Source organism: Tamandua tetradactyla, chromosome 1 (genome assembly GCF_023851605.1).
Source record: "Tamandua tetradactyla isolate mTamTet1 chromosome 1, mTamTet1.pri, whole genome shotgun sequence".
Classification (NCBI taxonomy): Eukaryota; Metazoa; Chordata; class Mammalia; order Pilosa; family Myrmecophagidae; genus Tamandua; species Tamandua tetradactyla.
Genome location: NC_135327.1, coordinates 20,966,238 through 20,984,220, shown reverse-complemented (window position 1 = coordinate 20,984,220; position 17,983 = coordinate 20,966,238). Strand labels below are relative to the sequence as shown.

General features: G+C 38.2%; 1 protein-coding gene across 4 annotated transcripts in view; it reads left to right on the top strand.

The window, feature by feature from the left end:
* Positions 1-17,983, top strand: part of TM9SF4 (transmembrane 9 superfamily member 4) — an 82,690-nt gene that overhangs the window by 22,955 nt on the left and 41,752 nt on the right. Inside the window, exon 1 of one of the 4 annotated variants that reach the window (XM_077111753.1) lies at positions 3,058-5,528. The exons of 2 other annotated variants lie outside the window; for them this stretch is intronic. In XM_077111753.1, coding sequence (XP_076967868.1) covers positions 5,385-5,528 — 144 coding nt within the window. In that variant the 5' untranslated portion in view covers positions 3,058-5,384. Of the gene's footprint in view, positions 1-3,057; positions 5,529-15,193; positions 17,940-17,983 lie in introns of those variants that run through there. One more of the 4 variants, XM_077111739.1, reaches the window with a different exon arrangement.

Genomic DNA, 17,983 nt, shown 5'->3' with positions numbered 1-17,983 from the left:
TAGCAAACCTCACACAGGGTGGAGCAGAAGCCACATTCCAGCTACTCTCTGGGTGTTGGATTTTGTCAAATGTTTTTTCTGCATCCATCAAGATAGTTTTGTATATTTTTTCTCCATTAATATGGTGGCTTAATGTTGATTTTCAGACCTCAAGATTACATTCTTGTGATAAACCCCACTTGGTGATGGTGCATAAACTTTTATATGTTGCTGGATTCAATTTGCTAATATTTTATTAAAGATGTTTCCATCTATGTTCATGAGGGATACTGGTCTGTAGCTTCCTTTTCTTATGATGTTTTTGGTTTTGGTACATGTTTTTTAAAAATGTATTAAGACAAGTGTTACCATGCTATTGTGTTTACATTGCTGTGTATGTGTTGTGTACATGTACTATGTGTTGTTGTGTATCTTGCCTTTTAAAAAAAACTTTCTGTGCTGTATAGTGAGGCTCACATTTCATTCTTTTTCCATGTGACTATCCATTATTGCAGCACTTTTTGTTGATTTTTTTTGGGGGGGGGTACATAGGCCAGGAATTGTACCCCAGTCTCCTGCATGACAGGTGAGAAATCTACCACTGAACTACCCTTGTACCCCATCTTGCCATTTTTTTTTAATTCCTTAATAATTTATGTTGGCAAATAATTCTACCTTCCATTTAAATATATATTGCTAAATTGACCTCCTCAAAGACTGTCCCAATTTACCTATATCTGGTGTAATCAGACATTTAAAATATAGTGACTCTGATAGGTAAACAAATGAGATATTATTTTGCCTTGCATTTTCAAAATTCTGAATGATGTTGAGCATCTTTTGTGTTTGGCCATTTGAGCTTTTTTCTTTATTTTTTTATTTCTCATTCTTAATCTTTTGAGTTATTTGTTCTTTATTAGTTTTTAAGAGCTCTTTGCATACTGAAGAAATTAGTCCCTTGGTGGTATGGAAATATTTTTACTTAATTTAGCTTTTTACTTTTTTCATTTTCATCCTCTATATATCCTTTTCCTCTATAGCTTCAAGATTTTGTTTCATTCTTGGAAGGTTTCCATGTTAAAGCACATCTATTTTTATTTTATTTTATTTTTTTTTACATGGGCAGGCACTGGGAATCGAACCCGGGTCCTCAGGCATGGCAGGCAAGCACTCTTACCTGCTGAGCCACTGTGGCCCGCCCCACATCTATTTTTTTCTTCTAATACTTCTATTTCAGTTTGTATTTATAATTCTTTCCTTCCTCTGGTACCAAATAGTTTGGATAGCTCTGTAATATATTTCAGTATTTAGTAGAACTAGTCTTCCGCCTTTTTTTCCCCAAAATAATCCTGAAGCAAATGATAATATCAAATTGACTACAGTGGTTTATTAGAGGGAAAACATTGGATTGGGGGAGGGGCAAGGAAGAAAGAATTGGAGAGAGATGGTCAGGGGAAACAAAGAACAGTGAAATCTGTGGCAGCCCAGTTCTTTGGACATCTCTGACCATGACCTTAAATTGTCCCTGAACATGGCCCTCACCTGAGTGTCAGACCTCTGATCACTCACTGGGCCAGGTTAGTGCAAGTGGACTTTCTTCACTCTGCAGGTGATTTGCTGTGTGACCACTAGTATGTTAATTCCCCTCTCTGGACTCCTGAATTTATCCCTGAAAATCTTTAAAAAAAAAAAAAAGTCTTCATTAACTCAGCTTTGAGTAAAAATTTTGCTTGTTTTTTCTACCCTTAGGTTGCTTGGGTTGATGGAATGTCCCATATTATCAATGGAATCATGAACTTCTTGAATTTCAAGGGAGGTCATAAGGCTTCTGATGCACCCTCCTCACCAAAGCAGGGATATTGTCTGCCACCTCCTTCCCATGGTCACCTGCTTCTGACTGGCTCATGGTGATATCCTTTCCTTGGCTGAATGGCTGTCTTGTTGGAAGCTTCCCTAGATTGAGCCCACATTTCTCTCCTTGCAGGATACTCATTGATTGATTCTGCCTTCAGTACAACCCAAGAGACGGCCACTGTTTTATCAAGCACACACTTTGTGCCACATGTTTTATGTACTTGATTTAACTCTCACTGCTCCACCACCCTGACCTTCCTTATTTTACTAATAAGAATCTTGAGGCTCAAAGAGTTCATAAAAAACTTGCCCCAAGTTACACAGTCAGGAAATATTGGATCTGGGATTTGAACTCATGTCTGTATTGCCCCCAAAGCCTGTGCTGTTTCCACCATGCCAGTGGTTCTCCAAGTATAATCCCAAGACCAGCAGTATCAGCATCTCCTGGAAACTTGATAGAAATGCAAAGTCTTGGGTCCTGCCCCAGACCTACTGAAGACATTCTGGAGGCAGGACCCAGGAATCTCTTTTAACAAGTTTGAGAAACTCTGCCTACAATTCTCATTTCCCACCTGGCTACTGTTTTTTTTCACACTTGACCAAGGATTTAGAAATGATTTCATATATCCTTATTAGGTATCAAATCTAGACACCTATCTTAATATCTCTAGGGCAGAAATGTGCTGCACACATCCCCTCTCCCCCAACAAGCGCAAACACACTCACACAGCTATAAAACTGCAGATATGATTGTACCACTTCCCTGCTTCCCTGCTTAAAATTCTTCCCAATTGGCTTCCCAATGCACTGAGGACAGTCCTCAATGTGACTTTTGTATGAGGTATCCCTTACCTGTTTTCTATCCTCTTACCTCTCACAGATCTGTTTGTGCTTGCTACTCAATGGATAGTTTTTGAATCAGAAATACCATCTCCTGGGAGCTAGTTACAAATGTAGAATCTTAGGCCCCATCTCACCTATGGATAGAGAATCTGCATTTTAACAGGGTCTCCAGGTGATTAAATTTTGAGAAGTACCCACCCCCACTTCACTTGCCGAAAATTCCTTATAGTTGCCATTAGGCCTTCATGTCTGTTATTTTTACTTCCTGGAATACAGGTTCTTCTCTTCCCTTCTCTTTCCTCTTCCTTCAGGCCTTATGGTAGACAAGAGTTCCCCAAGATCAGGTATGTTGCTCCTGTATACTCTCCAACATGCTGTCCTTAGCTCACTCATAGCATCTGGGACCTAGTGTTGATGACTAGTCTCCATCTCCCAACTACTGAAAGCTCATTGTGGGCATGCATAATGTGACTGTAGCACAATGCCTGACTTAACTTTCGTACCGGTAAGAGCAGGAACTCTTACCTGGGTTCGAATCCTGGCTTAGCCAGTGGGTAGCTTTGTAACATTAAGCAAATTATGTCACTTCTTTGGGCCTCGGTTTTCTCATCTGTGAAATGAGGATAATAATTTCCTACCTCATAGAATTGTTGTGAAGATTAATTGAGTTACTGCGTGAAAAAAAACTAGAGCTGTTCCATGCACATGATCGATTTTCAGTAAATGTTACCTGCCATTGTTAGCAACATCATCATTCCATGCTCCTCATCTTATAACACAGCTCACTTGCCTATTCGTCACATACCTGTTCCTCCACATTCTGTCTGGGTGACCTTGAGCAAGTTATTTAATCTCTGGAGCTTGGTTTAACTGGTAATAATCTATAAAATGAAACCAAAAATCCCTAGGTAGTCGTAGTTGTGAGGTAGTTGTGAGGATGGCACAAATTAGTGTTTATATAGTGCCTTGTACTTTGTAGATCTTCAATGATGTGTAGCTTCTTATTGATTTTGGCATTTTCCCACCAGGGTGAGCATTATTCTCAGTACTGTGTCTTTTGTTTGTTTTTGTTTTGGGTGTTTGTTCCATTGGTTTGAGACTTTGGAATGAAAGTATGGTGAAGTCTTTCAGGATTTCCTTTTTATTTTTATTTTTTAACTTGGCAGACACCAGGAATCAAACCCAGGTCTCTGGCATGGCAGACAAGAACTCTGCCTGCTGAGCCACCATGTCCCCAGGATTTACTTTTAATTCCTCTGCAACCTGAGCTCTCAGGGAGCCATTGAGTGCCCTGGGGTGGTGTGTCTCAGCTAAAAGTAGAAGATTCTATTTCAAAAGAATGTAAAACTGGAGTAACTTCTTAGATTTAATTGGCTTGATAACCAGAGGAGATTGTAATCCTCTGTCCCTGCTTCAAATCATATGTCAGATAAGGCACAGAAGTCAGGTGATCAGCTTCTTGGGAGGGGAAGGTCAGAACATATATATATGTTTTTTTTTGTTTGTTTTGGTTTGTTTTGTTTTGTTTTTGCATGAGCAGGCACCAGGAATTGAACCCGGGTCTCTGGCACGGCAGGTGAGAACTCTGCCTAATGAGCCACCATGGCCCACCCAGAACACATATATTTTTGATTATCAAGAAATAATAATACCCTAGAAGGAAAAAAAAGTTACTGGTTATTAAGTATTTTCAGTTCCATGTTTTCTTTTGATTCCCACTTCTACCATATGAATCTATCCTAATAAATGAGGCACAGAGTCGAACAAAGTTATCCACCCAAGGCTGCATACCTGAGGGCTAGGGCTAAAATTCCCTACCCTTATTTGAGGGTGCCAATCTCAGTACTTTCCCCAGTATATGACAGCTGCCTCTCTGTTGTTTGTTGGGGTATAGTTTTAGACCAGGTAAAAGAGGAAATATGGACTCCAATGTCTTCTTTCTAAGGGGTTTGTATGATCTAGGATAGATACTTCTGCCCAAAGCAATGGTCCTGACCCTGACTGCATTTTAGGATCACCTAGAACAGTGTTGCTTAAACTTTAACTTGAGGATCTTACTAACTGTAGATTCTGATTTACTAGTTCTGGGGCCAGGCCAGAGAGTCTGAGTTTCTAGCAATCCTCCAGATAATGCTGGTACTGCTCTCATGGAACTCATCTTCAGTAGCAAGAATCTAAAGACTTTTTAAAATACTGAGCCAGGGCTCCATCTCTTAGAAATTCTGACTTTTAATTGATCTGGGTTGAGGCTTGGGTATTAGTTAAAAACCACTATTCTAGACATTCAGGTAGGATATAGGGATGACAAAAGCTCCTAAGAATTCTCAACCTGTCTATGGGTGTCAGGCACTCCTTAAATGAGACTTCGCCCCTCCTCAAGAGCATACTGCAAAGATTGAGAAGTATAGTATAGTAGTTATTAAACCTGTATATGAATGGATGGTTTCATAATTTTATAGAACAAAGGTTGGTTCATATTTATTATTAATTTGCTTAATGAGAATTTATTGAATGCCCTCATCAACAAAGCTAGGCAGGCAATTAGAGGTGGTGGAGGCAATGGCAGATACTTAAATGATCATGAAAAGTGCTTTAGTAGGGTCTTAAGCAAGAACAGGTTTAAATGTTTGTCAAATAAATAAGCACAGTTTTTTATTGTTTTTATACAATCCTTGGTTCAGTGTGAAAATTCATTTGGGTTTTGGGTAATGTTTCTATTCTCTTGTCTCTTGTACCATCATAAAGATATTTACAAAGTGCCTTGGAAAATAAGGGAGGAAGAGAATAATTCCCCCTATGTGAATCTGAGCAAGGTTCTTGAAGGAAGAAACATTTCAACTGGACCTCAAAGGGTAGGTGGGACCTAAATAGGGTGAATCCAAATGTCAGAAACAGCCTGAGCAGGCGTCAAAATTGGAAAGGAAGAAGTAAAACTCTCCCCGTTTGCAGATGATATGATACTGTATGTCGAAAACCCTGAAAAATCCACAGCAAAACTACTAGAGCTAATGAATGAGTATAGCAGAGTGGCAGGTTACAAGATCAATACTCAAAAATCTGTAGTGTTTCTATACAATAGTAATGAACAATCTGAGGGGGAAATCTAGAAAGGAATTCCATTTATAATTGGAACCAAAAGAATAAAATATTTAGGAATAAATTTAACTAAAGAGACAAAAGGCTTATACAAAGAGAACTACAAGAAATTGTTAAAAGAAATCACCAAAGACCTAAATAAATGGAAGGGCATACTGTGTTCATGAGTTAGAAGACTAAATATAGTTAAGATGTCAGTTCTACCTAAACTGATTTACAGAGTCAATGCAATACCAATTAAAATCCCAAAAACTTAATTTTCAGAAATAGAAAAACCAATAACCAAATTTATCTGGAAGGGCAGGTGCCCTGAATAGCTGAAAGTATCCTGACAAAGGAAAATGAAGTCGGAGGTCTCACACTGCCTGACTTTAAGGTGTATTATGAAGCTGCAGTGGTCAAAACAGCATGGTACTGGCATAAAGATAGATATACTGACCAATGGAACTGAATAGAGTGTTCAGACCCCTCATCTATGGACAGTTGATCTTTGACAAGGCAGTCCAGCCAACTCACCTGGGACAGAGCAGTCTCTTCAATAAATGGTGCCTAAAGAACTGGATATCCAAATGCAAAAGAATGAAAGAGGATCCATATCTCACACCCTATACAAAAATTAACTCAAAATGGATCACAGACCTAAATATTAGGTCTAAGACCATAAAACTGTTAGAAGAAAATGTAGGGAAATGTTTTATAAATCTTATACAAGGAGGCAGTTTCCTAGACCTTACACCCAAAATACGAGCATTGAAGAAAGAAAGAAAGAAATGGGAACTCCTCAAAATTAAACACTTGTACATCAAAGAACTTCGTCAAGAAAGTAAAAAGATAGGACTTATGGGTCAAGATGACGGCTTAACAACATATGCATTTTAGTTTGTCCTCCAGAACAACTACTAAATAACCAGAAACAGTACAGAACAGCTCCCGGAGCCACGATAGTGACCAAACACACAGCGTACCCAGTCTGAACCAGCTGGACCGGCTGCAAGCACCCCCCAGAACCGTGAGTTCCCAAAGCTGCGGTGGCCAGCACCCCTCCCCTACAGGCCGCTTCCCAGAGAGGAAAGGAAAGGACTTTACCAGCAGCAGGGACTGGGCACAATCAAACGCCAATTGTGGAACTAATTAACAAATTCTGACTACTAAAAATAGGCCCCCAGCTTAGGTGAACCTGATCAAAGTGGAGGTTGCTCATTTTTGCCCTGGTGCCAAGGGGGCAGGACTGACAGAAAAAGGGGGAAAAAAAAAAAGAAGGAAACAGAGGTTTTTGTGGCTGTGTATCTACAAAGGCTTGACTGCCTCTGGATACAGCGGCAGGACTTTTCAGGCTGCAACTGCGCAAGGCATAAGCAGAAGTGAGCTCTTTTGGGGGCTTGTCTGGAGCTTGTGCCTTCCCCAGGGGAGGGGTGAAGCCCCACCCAAGTGGAATCCCCCCATCAAGGAATTCAGACACCAGGGCTTGGTAATTTGAAGCCGTTAAAACCAGCTCACAACCTCTCCTCTGTCTCCACCACGCCCCCAGCAGGGAGAGTCTGCCAAAGTTAAAGGTACCACATCATCTTATGCTGGTGGGACCTGCAGTCAGACAAGCGCCACATACCAGGCAGGATAAGAAAAACAGAGTCCAGAGGCTTCACAGGAAAGTCTTTCAACCTGCTTGGTCTCACCCTCAGGGAAAACCAACGCAGGTGACTCTTTCCTCCTGATAGGAGGCCAGTTTGGTCTGGGAAAATCTGGCTGGGGTCTATAATATCTAAGTAGACCCTCCTAAGTGTGTGTGGGGGAAAGGCACCACACAAGCAGGGCAAGAAGCAAGAAAACGAGAACCGAAAAATTCTCCTCTGTTAAACAAAACTTAAGCTAAAGGTCCAGATAAAGCTGAACGGAATGTCAAAGAACAGATAGACAACAAATTCATCCAGCAAGAAAACCCTAGATAAAAGAAGTGAAAGCAATCTCCAGAATAAACTAATTAAGGTAATTAAATGCCTAGACACCAGCAAAAAATAACGTATCACACTAGGAAAACTGAAGATATGGCCCAGTCAAAGGAACAAACCAGCAATTCAAATGACATACAGGAGCTGAAACAATAAATTCAGAATATACGAACAGACATGAAAAACCTCATCAAAAAACAAATCAGTGAATTGAGGGAGGATATAAAGAAGGCAAGGAAAGAACAAAAAGAAGAAACAAAGTCTGAAAAAACAAATCACAGAACTTATGGGAATGAAGGACAGAGTAGAAGAGATGAGAAAACAATGGAAACCTACAATGGTAGATTTCAAGAGACAGAATGTAGGATTTCTGAACTGGAGGATGGAACATCTGAAATCCGACAAGAAACAGAAACTATGGGGAAAAAATGGAAAAATATGAGCAGGGACTCAGGGAATTGAAAGACAATATGAAGCGCACGAATATACGTGTTGTGGGTGTCTGAGAAGGAGAAGAGAAGGGAAAAGGAGGAGAAAAACTAATGGAGGAAATTATCACTGAAAATTTCCCAACTCTTATGAAAGACTTAAAATTACAGATCCAAGAAGTGCAGCGTACCCCAAACAGAATAGACCCAAATAGACATACTCCAAGACATTTAATAATCAGAATGTCAGAGGTCAAAGAGAAAGAGAGGATCTTGAAAGCAGCAAGAGAAAAGCAATCCATCACATACAAGGGAAGCCCAATAAGACTATGCGCAGATCTCTCAGCAGAAACCATGGAGGCGAGAAGACAGTGGGATAATATATTTAAATTATTAAAAGAGAAAAACTGCCAACCAAGGATTCTATATCGAGCAAAATTGTCCTTCAAAAATGAGGGAGAAATTAAAACATTTTCAGACAAAAAATCCCTGAGAGAATTTGTGACCAAGAGACCAGCTCTGCAAGAAATACTAAAAGGAACACTATGGACAGATATGAAGATAGAAGAGAGAGGTGTGGAGAAGAGTGTAGAAAGGAAGACTATGAGTAAAGGTAAAAAGAAGGAAAATTAGATATGACATATAAAATCCAGAAGGCAAAATAGTAGAAGAAAGTACTACCCATGCAGTAATAACACTGAATGTCAATGGATTAAACTCTCCAATCAAAAGACATAGTCTGACAGAATGGATTAAAAAACAGGACCCATCTGTATGGTGTCTCTACTCAAAGGACATGAGGCCAAGGACACAAACGGACATTTACACACCAGTGTTTATAGCAGCATTATTAACAATTACCAAGAGATGGAAACAGCCAAAATGTCCATCAACAGACAGTTGGCTAAACAAACTGTGACATTTACATAAGATGGAATATTATGCAGCTGTAAGACAGAATAAAGTTATGAAGTATGTAACAACATGAATGGACCTTAAGGACATTATGCTGAGTGTGATTAGCCAGAAACAAAACGACAAATACTGTGTGGTCTCACTGATATGAACTGACATTAGTGAATAAACTTGAAATATTTCGTTGGTAACAGAGACCATCAGGAGATAGAAATAGGGTAAGATATTGGGTAATTGGAGCTAAAGGGATACAGATTGTGCAACAGGACTGAATATAAAAACTCAGAAATGGACAGCACAATATTACCTAACTGTAATACAATTATGTTAAAACACTGAATGAAGCTGCATATGAGAATGATAGAGGGAGGAGGCCTGGGGCATAAATTAAATCACAAAGAAAGATAGACGATAAAGATTGAGTTGGTGTAATCTAGAAATGCCTAGAGTGTATAATGATAGTGACTAAATGTACAAATTTAAAAAATGTTTTTTGCATGAGGAAGAACAAAAGAAAGTCATTACTGCAATGTGCTGAAAATAGATGGTATTTAATATTTTAAAATTTCAGCTGAGTGAGACTAAAGCAAAAAATGTTTATTTGGTACAAATGTATACTTTGACTAGTGTACCTCCTAATATAACTTATGTAGGTAGTTGATTGAACACCTTAAGTACATGGAACTTTTTATAGGACATGAGATTTTTGTTGATTTGTCCAGGTGAAGCCCTGATAAATCCCAGAGTGATTTGATCAATGAGTGGAAAAGTATTTTCAGAGTCCCCTTCGGGGAATGGTGAGAATGGGGGAAAACTCAACTTCCCCAAGTTGAATTCTTGATATTCTCACAAGCAGTGTGGACAACCAAAGCTATAGGCTGAGCCCCCAGTCTTGAGGTTTGTTCATATGAAACTTAACCCCACAGGGGATAGGTCAAGCCTACTTAAAATTAAGCCTAAGAGTTACCCCCAAGAGAACCTCTTTTGTTGCTCAGATGTGGCCTCTCTCTCCAGCCAACACAGCAAGCAGACTCACCACCCTCCCCCTGTCTACGTGGGACATGACTACCAGGGGTGTGGATCTTCCTGGCAGCATGGGACAGAAATCCCAGAATGAGCTGAGATTCAGCATCAAGGGATTGAGAAAAACTCTAGAATGAGCTGAGACCCAGCATCAGGGGATTGAGAAAACCTTCTCGACCAAAAGGGGGAAGAATGAAATGAAACAGAGTGTCAATGGCTGAGAGATTCCAAACAGAGTCAAGAGGTTATCCTGGAGGTTATTCTTATGCATTAAGTAGATACCACCTTGTTATCCAAGATGTAATGGAGAGGCTGGAGGGAACTGCTGTGTTCCAGTAGCCATGTTTCTTGATGATGATTGTATAATGTTATAGCTTTCCCAGTGTGACTGTGTGATTGTGAAAACCTTGTGTCTGATGCTCCTTTTATCTACCTTGTCGACAGCTGAGTAGAACATAGGGAATAAAAATAAATAATAGGGGGAACAAATGTTAAAATAGATTTAGTTTGAAATGCTAGTGATCAGTGAAAGGGATCAGTAAGGGGTATGGCCTGTAAAATTTTTTTTTCCTGTTTGCTATATTTTTCTATTGTCTTTTTATTTCTTTTTCTGAATTGATGCTAATGTTATGGGAAATGATCATGATGATGAATGCGCAACTATGTGATGATATTGTGAATTGCTGAGTGTATGTGTTGGGAATGTTTGTTTCTTGTATTTTTTTTTAATTAATAAAATTAAAAATAAATAAATAAATAAAAGTAAAAAGACAGCCTATACAATGAGAGACAATATTTGGAAACGATATATCAGATAAAGGTCTAGTATCCAGAATATATAAAGAGATTGTTCAACTCAACAACAGAAAGACAGACAGCCTAATTACAAAATGGGCAAAAGACTTGAACAGGTACTTCTCAGAAGAGGAAATATAGATGGCCAAAAGGCACATGAAAAGATACTCAACTTCCCTGGCTATTAGGGAAATGCAAATCAAAACCACAGTGACATATCTCATACCCACCAGAATGGCCATTATCAATAAAACAGAAAACGACAAGTACTGGAGAGGATGTGGAGAAAGAAGCAAACTTGTCTACTGTTGGTGGGAATGTCAAATGGTACAACTGCTGTGGAAGGCAGTTTGGCCGGTCCTCAGGAAGCTAAGTATAGAATTGCCGTATGACCCAGCAATACCATTGCTAGGTATCGACTCAGAGGACATGAGGGCAAGGACACAAATGGACATTTGCACACCAATGTTTATAGCAGCATTATTTACAATTATGAGGAGATAGAAACAGCCAAAATGTCCACCAACAGATGAGTGGCTAAACAAGCTGTGGTATATACATACGATGGAATATTATGCAGCTGTAAGACAGAATAAAGTTATGAAGTATGTAACAACATGAATGGACCTTAAGGACATTATGCTGAGTGAGATTTGCTAGAAACAAAAGGACAAATACTGTATGGTCTCACTGATATGAACTGACATTAGTGAATAAACTTGGAGAATATCTTTGGTAACAGAGACCATCAGGAGATAGAAACAGGGTAAGATATTGGGTAATTGGAGCTGAAGGGATACAGATTGTGCAACAGGACTGATTGTAAAAACTCAGAAATGAATAGCACAATACTACCTAACTGTAATACAATTGTTAGAACACAGAATGAAGCTGAATGTGAGAATGATAGAAGGAGGAGGGCTGCGGGCACAAATGAAATCAGAAAGACAGACGATAAAGACTTAGATGGTATAATCTAGGAATGCCTAGACTGTATAATGATAGTGACTAAATGTACAAATTTAAAAACGTTTTTGCATGAGGAAGAACAAAGGAATGTCATTACTGCAGGATGTTGAAAATAGATGGTAATTAATATTTTAAAAATTTAACTTATATGTGAGACTAAAACAAAAAATGTTTATTTGGTACAAAATTTATATTTTGACTAGTGCAGTTCCTAATATAACTTATGTGGACAGCTTAATTGAACACCATAAGTAAATGGAACCTTGAGTAGGGCATAATTTTTGTAGGTTTGTTCAGTGTGATGCCCCAATAAATCCCAGAGTGATTTGAACAGTGAGTAAAAAAGTATTTGCAAAGTCCCTTTCAGGGAATGGTAAGAAAGGAAGAAAATTCAGAATTCTCCAAGTAGAGAATTCTTGATATTCTCACAAGCAGTGGGAACAACCAGAGCAATAGGCTGAGCCCCCAATCTTAGGGGTTGTTCATGTGAAACTTAACCCCACAAAGGATAGGTCAAGCCTACTTAAAATCAGGCCGAAAAGTTCCCCCCAAGAGAACCTCTTTTGTTGCTCAGATGTGGCCTCTCTCTCCAGCCAACACAACAAGCAAACTCACCACCCTCCTCCTGTCTATGTGGGACGTGACTCCCACAGGTGTGGACCTTCCTGGCAACATGGCACAGAAATCCTAGAATGAGCTGGGACTCAGCATCAAGGGATTGAGAAAACCCCTGGAATTAGCTGATACTCAGCATCAAGGGATTGAGAAAACCTTTTCGACCAAAGGAAGGAAGGAAGAGCAAAATGAGACAAAATAAAGTGTCAATGGCTGAGAGATTCCAAACAGAATTGAGAGATTATCCTGGAGGTTATCCTTACGCATTAAATAGATGTCACCTTGTTAGTCAAGATGTAATGGAGAGGCTGGAGGGAGCTGCCTGAAAATGTAGAGCTGTTGTCCAGTAGCCATGTTTCTTGAAGATGATTGAATAATGATAAAGCTTTCACAGTGTGACTGTGTGATTGTGAAAACCTTGTGTCTGATGCTCCTTTTATCTACCTTATCAACAGATGAGTAAAACATATAATAAAAGGAAATAATAGGGGAAACAAATGTTAAAATAAATTTAGTAGATTGAAATGCTAGTGATCAATGAAAGGAAGGGGTAAGGGGTATGGTATATATGGATTTTTTTCTGCTGTCTTTTTATTTCTTTTTCTGAACTGATGCAAATGTTCTAAGAAATGATCATGATGATGAATATGCAACTGTGTGATAATATTGTGAATTACTGATTATATATGTAAACGGAATTATCATATGTTAAGAATGCTTGTGTTTGTTATATATATATTTTTAATTTTAAAAATTAAAAAAAAAACAAAAGGAAGAAAGAAACAGCCTGAGCAAAGGCTTGGAAGAGGCCTCATCTGACCTGGTGGGAGTCATCTCATTGAGGGCAGGGACGACTGCTGGGCCCTGAAGGCTTAGAAAGGAAAGGGGGGAGGTAACTGCTGGAAGGCACCTTGGGGCCTAAAGGTGTTGTCTGTTTTCTGCATAAAGTAGAATTGCAGAGTCAAGCTAGGATTACCCTAACCTAGGTATTTAGAACAGTGATATTTTCTTTTGCCTGTTTTGCTATTTTTTTAAGATTAGCAATTACAGTAATGACCATTGTTATTTCTCATGTCTTTATCCTTCCTCTAAGTTAAATTTATTTGTGGTTTGTTGGTATATCTTTATATGAAAATTGTCTATTTTCTGCATAGTTTTTCAAAAAATCAGGTTTGGACTTTTTTTTTTTTTTTAACTTTTTTTTTGTATAATATAACATATGAACTAAGCAAAGAAAATAAAGCAGCAGTTTTCAAAGCACTGTTCAACAAGTAGTTACAGGGTAGATCCTAGAGTTTGTCATGGGTTACCATACCATCATCTCAGATATTTTCCTTCTAGCTGGTCCAGAACATTGGAGGCTAGAAAAAAATATATGTATATATATATTTTTATTATAACTTTTTTCCTTTTTTGTGAAAAATAACATATATACCAAAATAAACAATAAATTTCAAAGCACAGCAGAACAATTAGTTGTAGAACAAATTTCAGAGTTTGGATTGGTTATAATTCCACAATTTTAGGTTTTACTCCTAGCTGCTCTACAGGTTTGGGCTTTAAAAAAAATCTGTTAACAACTTTTAAAAAATCTGTTAACACCTTTGAATGGCAGTTTATGCCAGTAATATAAGACTTATCTTCCTTAATTAAAATTCAGGTACAAAGAGGAATTAGAGGAAAAGAGGAGGCTGGGCTTATTTCTTCTTTGTGAGTGTTCACATTCTATGGATGATGAACGAAGGTTCCGTAGAGGGAGGGCCATGCCACATTCTTCAGATAACTGATCAAGTAGAGGAAATCCTCTGACAGAAAGGAAATCAGATGCTGTAACCAGCCCACATTTGGTAGGATTTTCATCCCTACTCAGGAAGAAGGAATAAAACATCTATTTGTTGTTGTATTCAAATTGACCCATAATATTAAAGCCTTCTTTTTGTATATGCATCGAATGTCTCTGGAGGGATTTGCCAGGAACTGAGAAACTGGAAATCCATGAGATTTCTTTTTCTTGGTATACTCATTTATGCTGTTTGAATTACTTACCTGAAATGTTTTACTCTTTCTTTCTTTTTTTTTTTTTAATTTTAAAGCAAGCTATTTTTTAAAAAGGTAAGCTTAAAACTGTTTTAGTAAATTACTAAAGATAGAGTTTTCAGATCTAAAATGAATAAATATGGTTTGGGGATAGATTTAAATAATTCACATTTAAGGTAGATAGTCAACATGGACACTATGTTATATGAAAAGCTTGATTAAATGCTCTGATTTTTTTTTAACTTTTTATTTTGAAATACTTTCAAACTTACAGCACAATTACAATAATAACACCCCTACCCACATTCAGATACCCAGATCCGCCAATTTTAACATATTGCCACAAGTGCCGTATCATTCTATCTATCCATCTGTTGGTCTTTCTATTTGTCTGACTATAGATCAGCCCATTTTCTGGACACTTGAGTGTTGATTTTTTATATCGTACTTCCGAACACTTAATACCACCATGTACGTTTCCTAAGAACAAGACCATTCATTTATGTAAACAGTTATCGTAAATTCAAGAAATTTAGCATTGATATAGGTTACAGTCTATTCATTCCAATTTTTCAACATGTCCCAATAATGTTCCTTTGAGCCTTTTCTATATCTAGGATCATGTATTTCATTTCATTCTTAATTTTTTTTTTTTGCGTTTTAGCATTTTTTAATTGTGAAATATGTATACAAAAAGCAATAAATTTCAAAGTACACTGAAAGGACAGATTTCAAAATTTGGTATGGGTTACAGTTCCACAATTTCAGGTTTTTCCTTCTAGCTGCTCCAAGACACTGAGGACAGTATAATGATTCTGTAATCATACTCATTTATTAAATCCTAAATTAAATTCTCTCTTATAACTCCTCCTTCTCCTTTGATCCTTCTCCCAGTCTTTAGGGATATTTGTGCTATGCCCATTCGAGCTTTTTCATGTTGGAAAGTATTGATAATATGGGAAAGGGAGATGGAACTGGTTGATGTTCTTGGATAGATTGGCCTCTGGGTTTCAGGACTTATCTGGCCTGGGAACCAACCGAAGGTTTTAGGTTTCTGAAAAGTAAACTTAATGCATGAAGCTTTTGTAGAATCTCAGATAGAGCCCTGGGTGTCCTTTAGGATTAACAAAAATGATGTTGGTTGGAGTTTGGCAAGCCATGGCAATTAGCAATATCTAACTTAAGCTTGTATGAGAGTATCTTCCAGAATAGCCTCTCGACTCCATTTGAACTCTCTTAGCCACTGACATCTTATTTTGTTATGTTTCTTTTCCCTTTTGGTCTGGAAGGCGTTGTCGATCCCAGCATGCCAGGGCGAGGTTCATCCCTAGGAGTTATGTCCACGTTGTCAGGGAGACTTTTGCCCCCGAATGTCATGTCCCACGTTGAGGGGGAGGTAATTATTTCATTTACTGTCTTTTTAGTTGCTTTTTTATTCTTTCTGCTTTTTTTTTTTAATTGTGGGAACATATATACAGCATACACCTTCTCATTTCAGCTACTCCCAAGTATACCATTCAATGAGATTAATCCCATTCATAATATTGTGGAACCTTCGCCACCTTCCATTACTAAAACATTTCCCATCTTCCCAAACGGAAACCCTATACCCATTATGTCTAGGGTAATGTGCCAATTATACATAACTCCTCATTGCCCCTTCTCCCAAACCTTGGCAACCTGTACTCTTCATTTTTGTCTCTGTGAGCTTGTATATTCTCTGATATTTACTTTGTAGTTACTATGGCACTTCAGTTTAGCATGCTAAATCTGTAACAGTCTCATTTGTTTGATACCAACTTAACTTCAATAGTCTATACAAACTATATTCCTATATCCCTCTGTCCCCCCACCTTTGTGTAGTTCTTGTCACAGATTACTTGATTATACATTGTGGGTCCCAAACCACTAATTTGTCATTATATTTTATGCATTTGATTTTTAGATTCTGTAAGAGGTAAAAAGTGGAGTTACAAACCAAAAATACAATAATACTGGCATTTATGTTTACCCAATTTGTTACTCTCACCAGAGATCTTTATTTCTTCATGTGACCTTGGTCTGTTGTCTATTGTACTTTCCTTTCAGTCGTTTCTTGTAGTGCCAGTCTGGTGGTGACAAACTCCCTCAATTGTCATTTATCTGGAAATGTCTTAATCTGTCCCTCCTTTTTGAAAGATAGTTTTGCCAGAATCTATCTTGGTCAGCACTTTCTTGCTTTCAGCACTTTAAATATGTCATCCATTGCTTTCTTGCATCCATGTTCTCTGATGAGAAATCAGCATTTAATCTTATTGAGCCTCCTTGTATGTGCCACTTTATTTTTTCTTGCAGCCTTCAGAATTTTCTCTTTATCTTTGGCAGTTAACACTTTGATTAACATATACTACAGCATGGGTCTTATTTGGGTTTATCCTGTTTGAGGTTTGAGGAACATCTTAGGTGTGTATATTCATGTCTTTTGTTAAATTTGAGAAATTTTCAACCACTATTTCTGTGAATATTCTCCCTGCCCCTTTCTCTCTTTCTTCTCCTTCTTTGGATCCCACAATGCATATGTTGGTACACTTGATAGTATGCCACAGGCTCTTTGTTCACTTTTCTTTGTTCTTCTTTTGGCTCCACAGATGTAAGCCAGCTTGTCTTATGTTCAGGTTCACTGTTTCTTCTGCCAGCTCCAATCTACTGTTGAGCCCTCAAGAGAATTTTTAATTTCTGTTATTGTGGTCTTCAATGCTGTTTGATTCCTTTTGATAATTTCTGTCACTCTGTTGACATTCTTCTCTTGGTGCTCATGTCATTTTCCAGATTTCGTTTAGTTCTTTTCTGTGTTTTCCTATAACACTTTGATCATATTTAGGACCATTTTTAAAAAGTCTTTGTCTCATATGTTCCAGGTCTGGTCCTTCTCATTGATGGTTTCTGATGTTTTAATCTTTTTCTGGGGCCATGATTTCCAGTTTCTTTGTATGTTTTTTAACCTTTTGTTGAAAGCTGGAGATTTTGATATTTTAATGTATTACCACTGGAATTTAGAGTTGAAGTGTCTGTTCCTTAAGCTTTTATCAGTTAGTATTGTGACAGAGCTTTCCTTGAATGTCAGGGACTAGCAAAAAAAATAATAATAAGGACAAAAGAAAACACCTTTTTCAGTCTTTGCAGACTGACCTCTGTGAGTACCACCTTTAGGGCTTATCCATACAGTGAGTTTAGAGAATAGCTCCTGGCCAAAGTATAGGGACCTCTCTGGTCCTTTCCATGTATATATCTTATCTTGGTATTTGTGTGTGGCCCTAGGAAACAGTTTCCTTGGTCCTGGCCACTATACATTCTACAACCAGCAATCCTTTGCCCCAGACAGCATGACTGGACTGTTCTCCCGCAGTGTTTAGGAGAGCTCGATGAGCAGCCTTCTACATGCAGGACAAGTTCTGGAATGGTAAGTCCCTCAGGCCACCACTAGGCAGGTATACATGGTCCCAG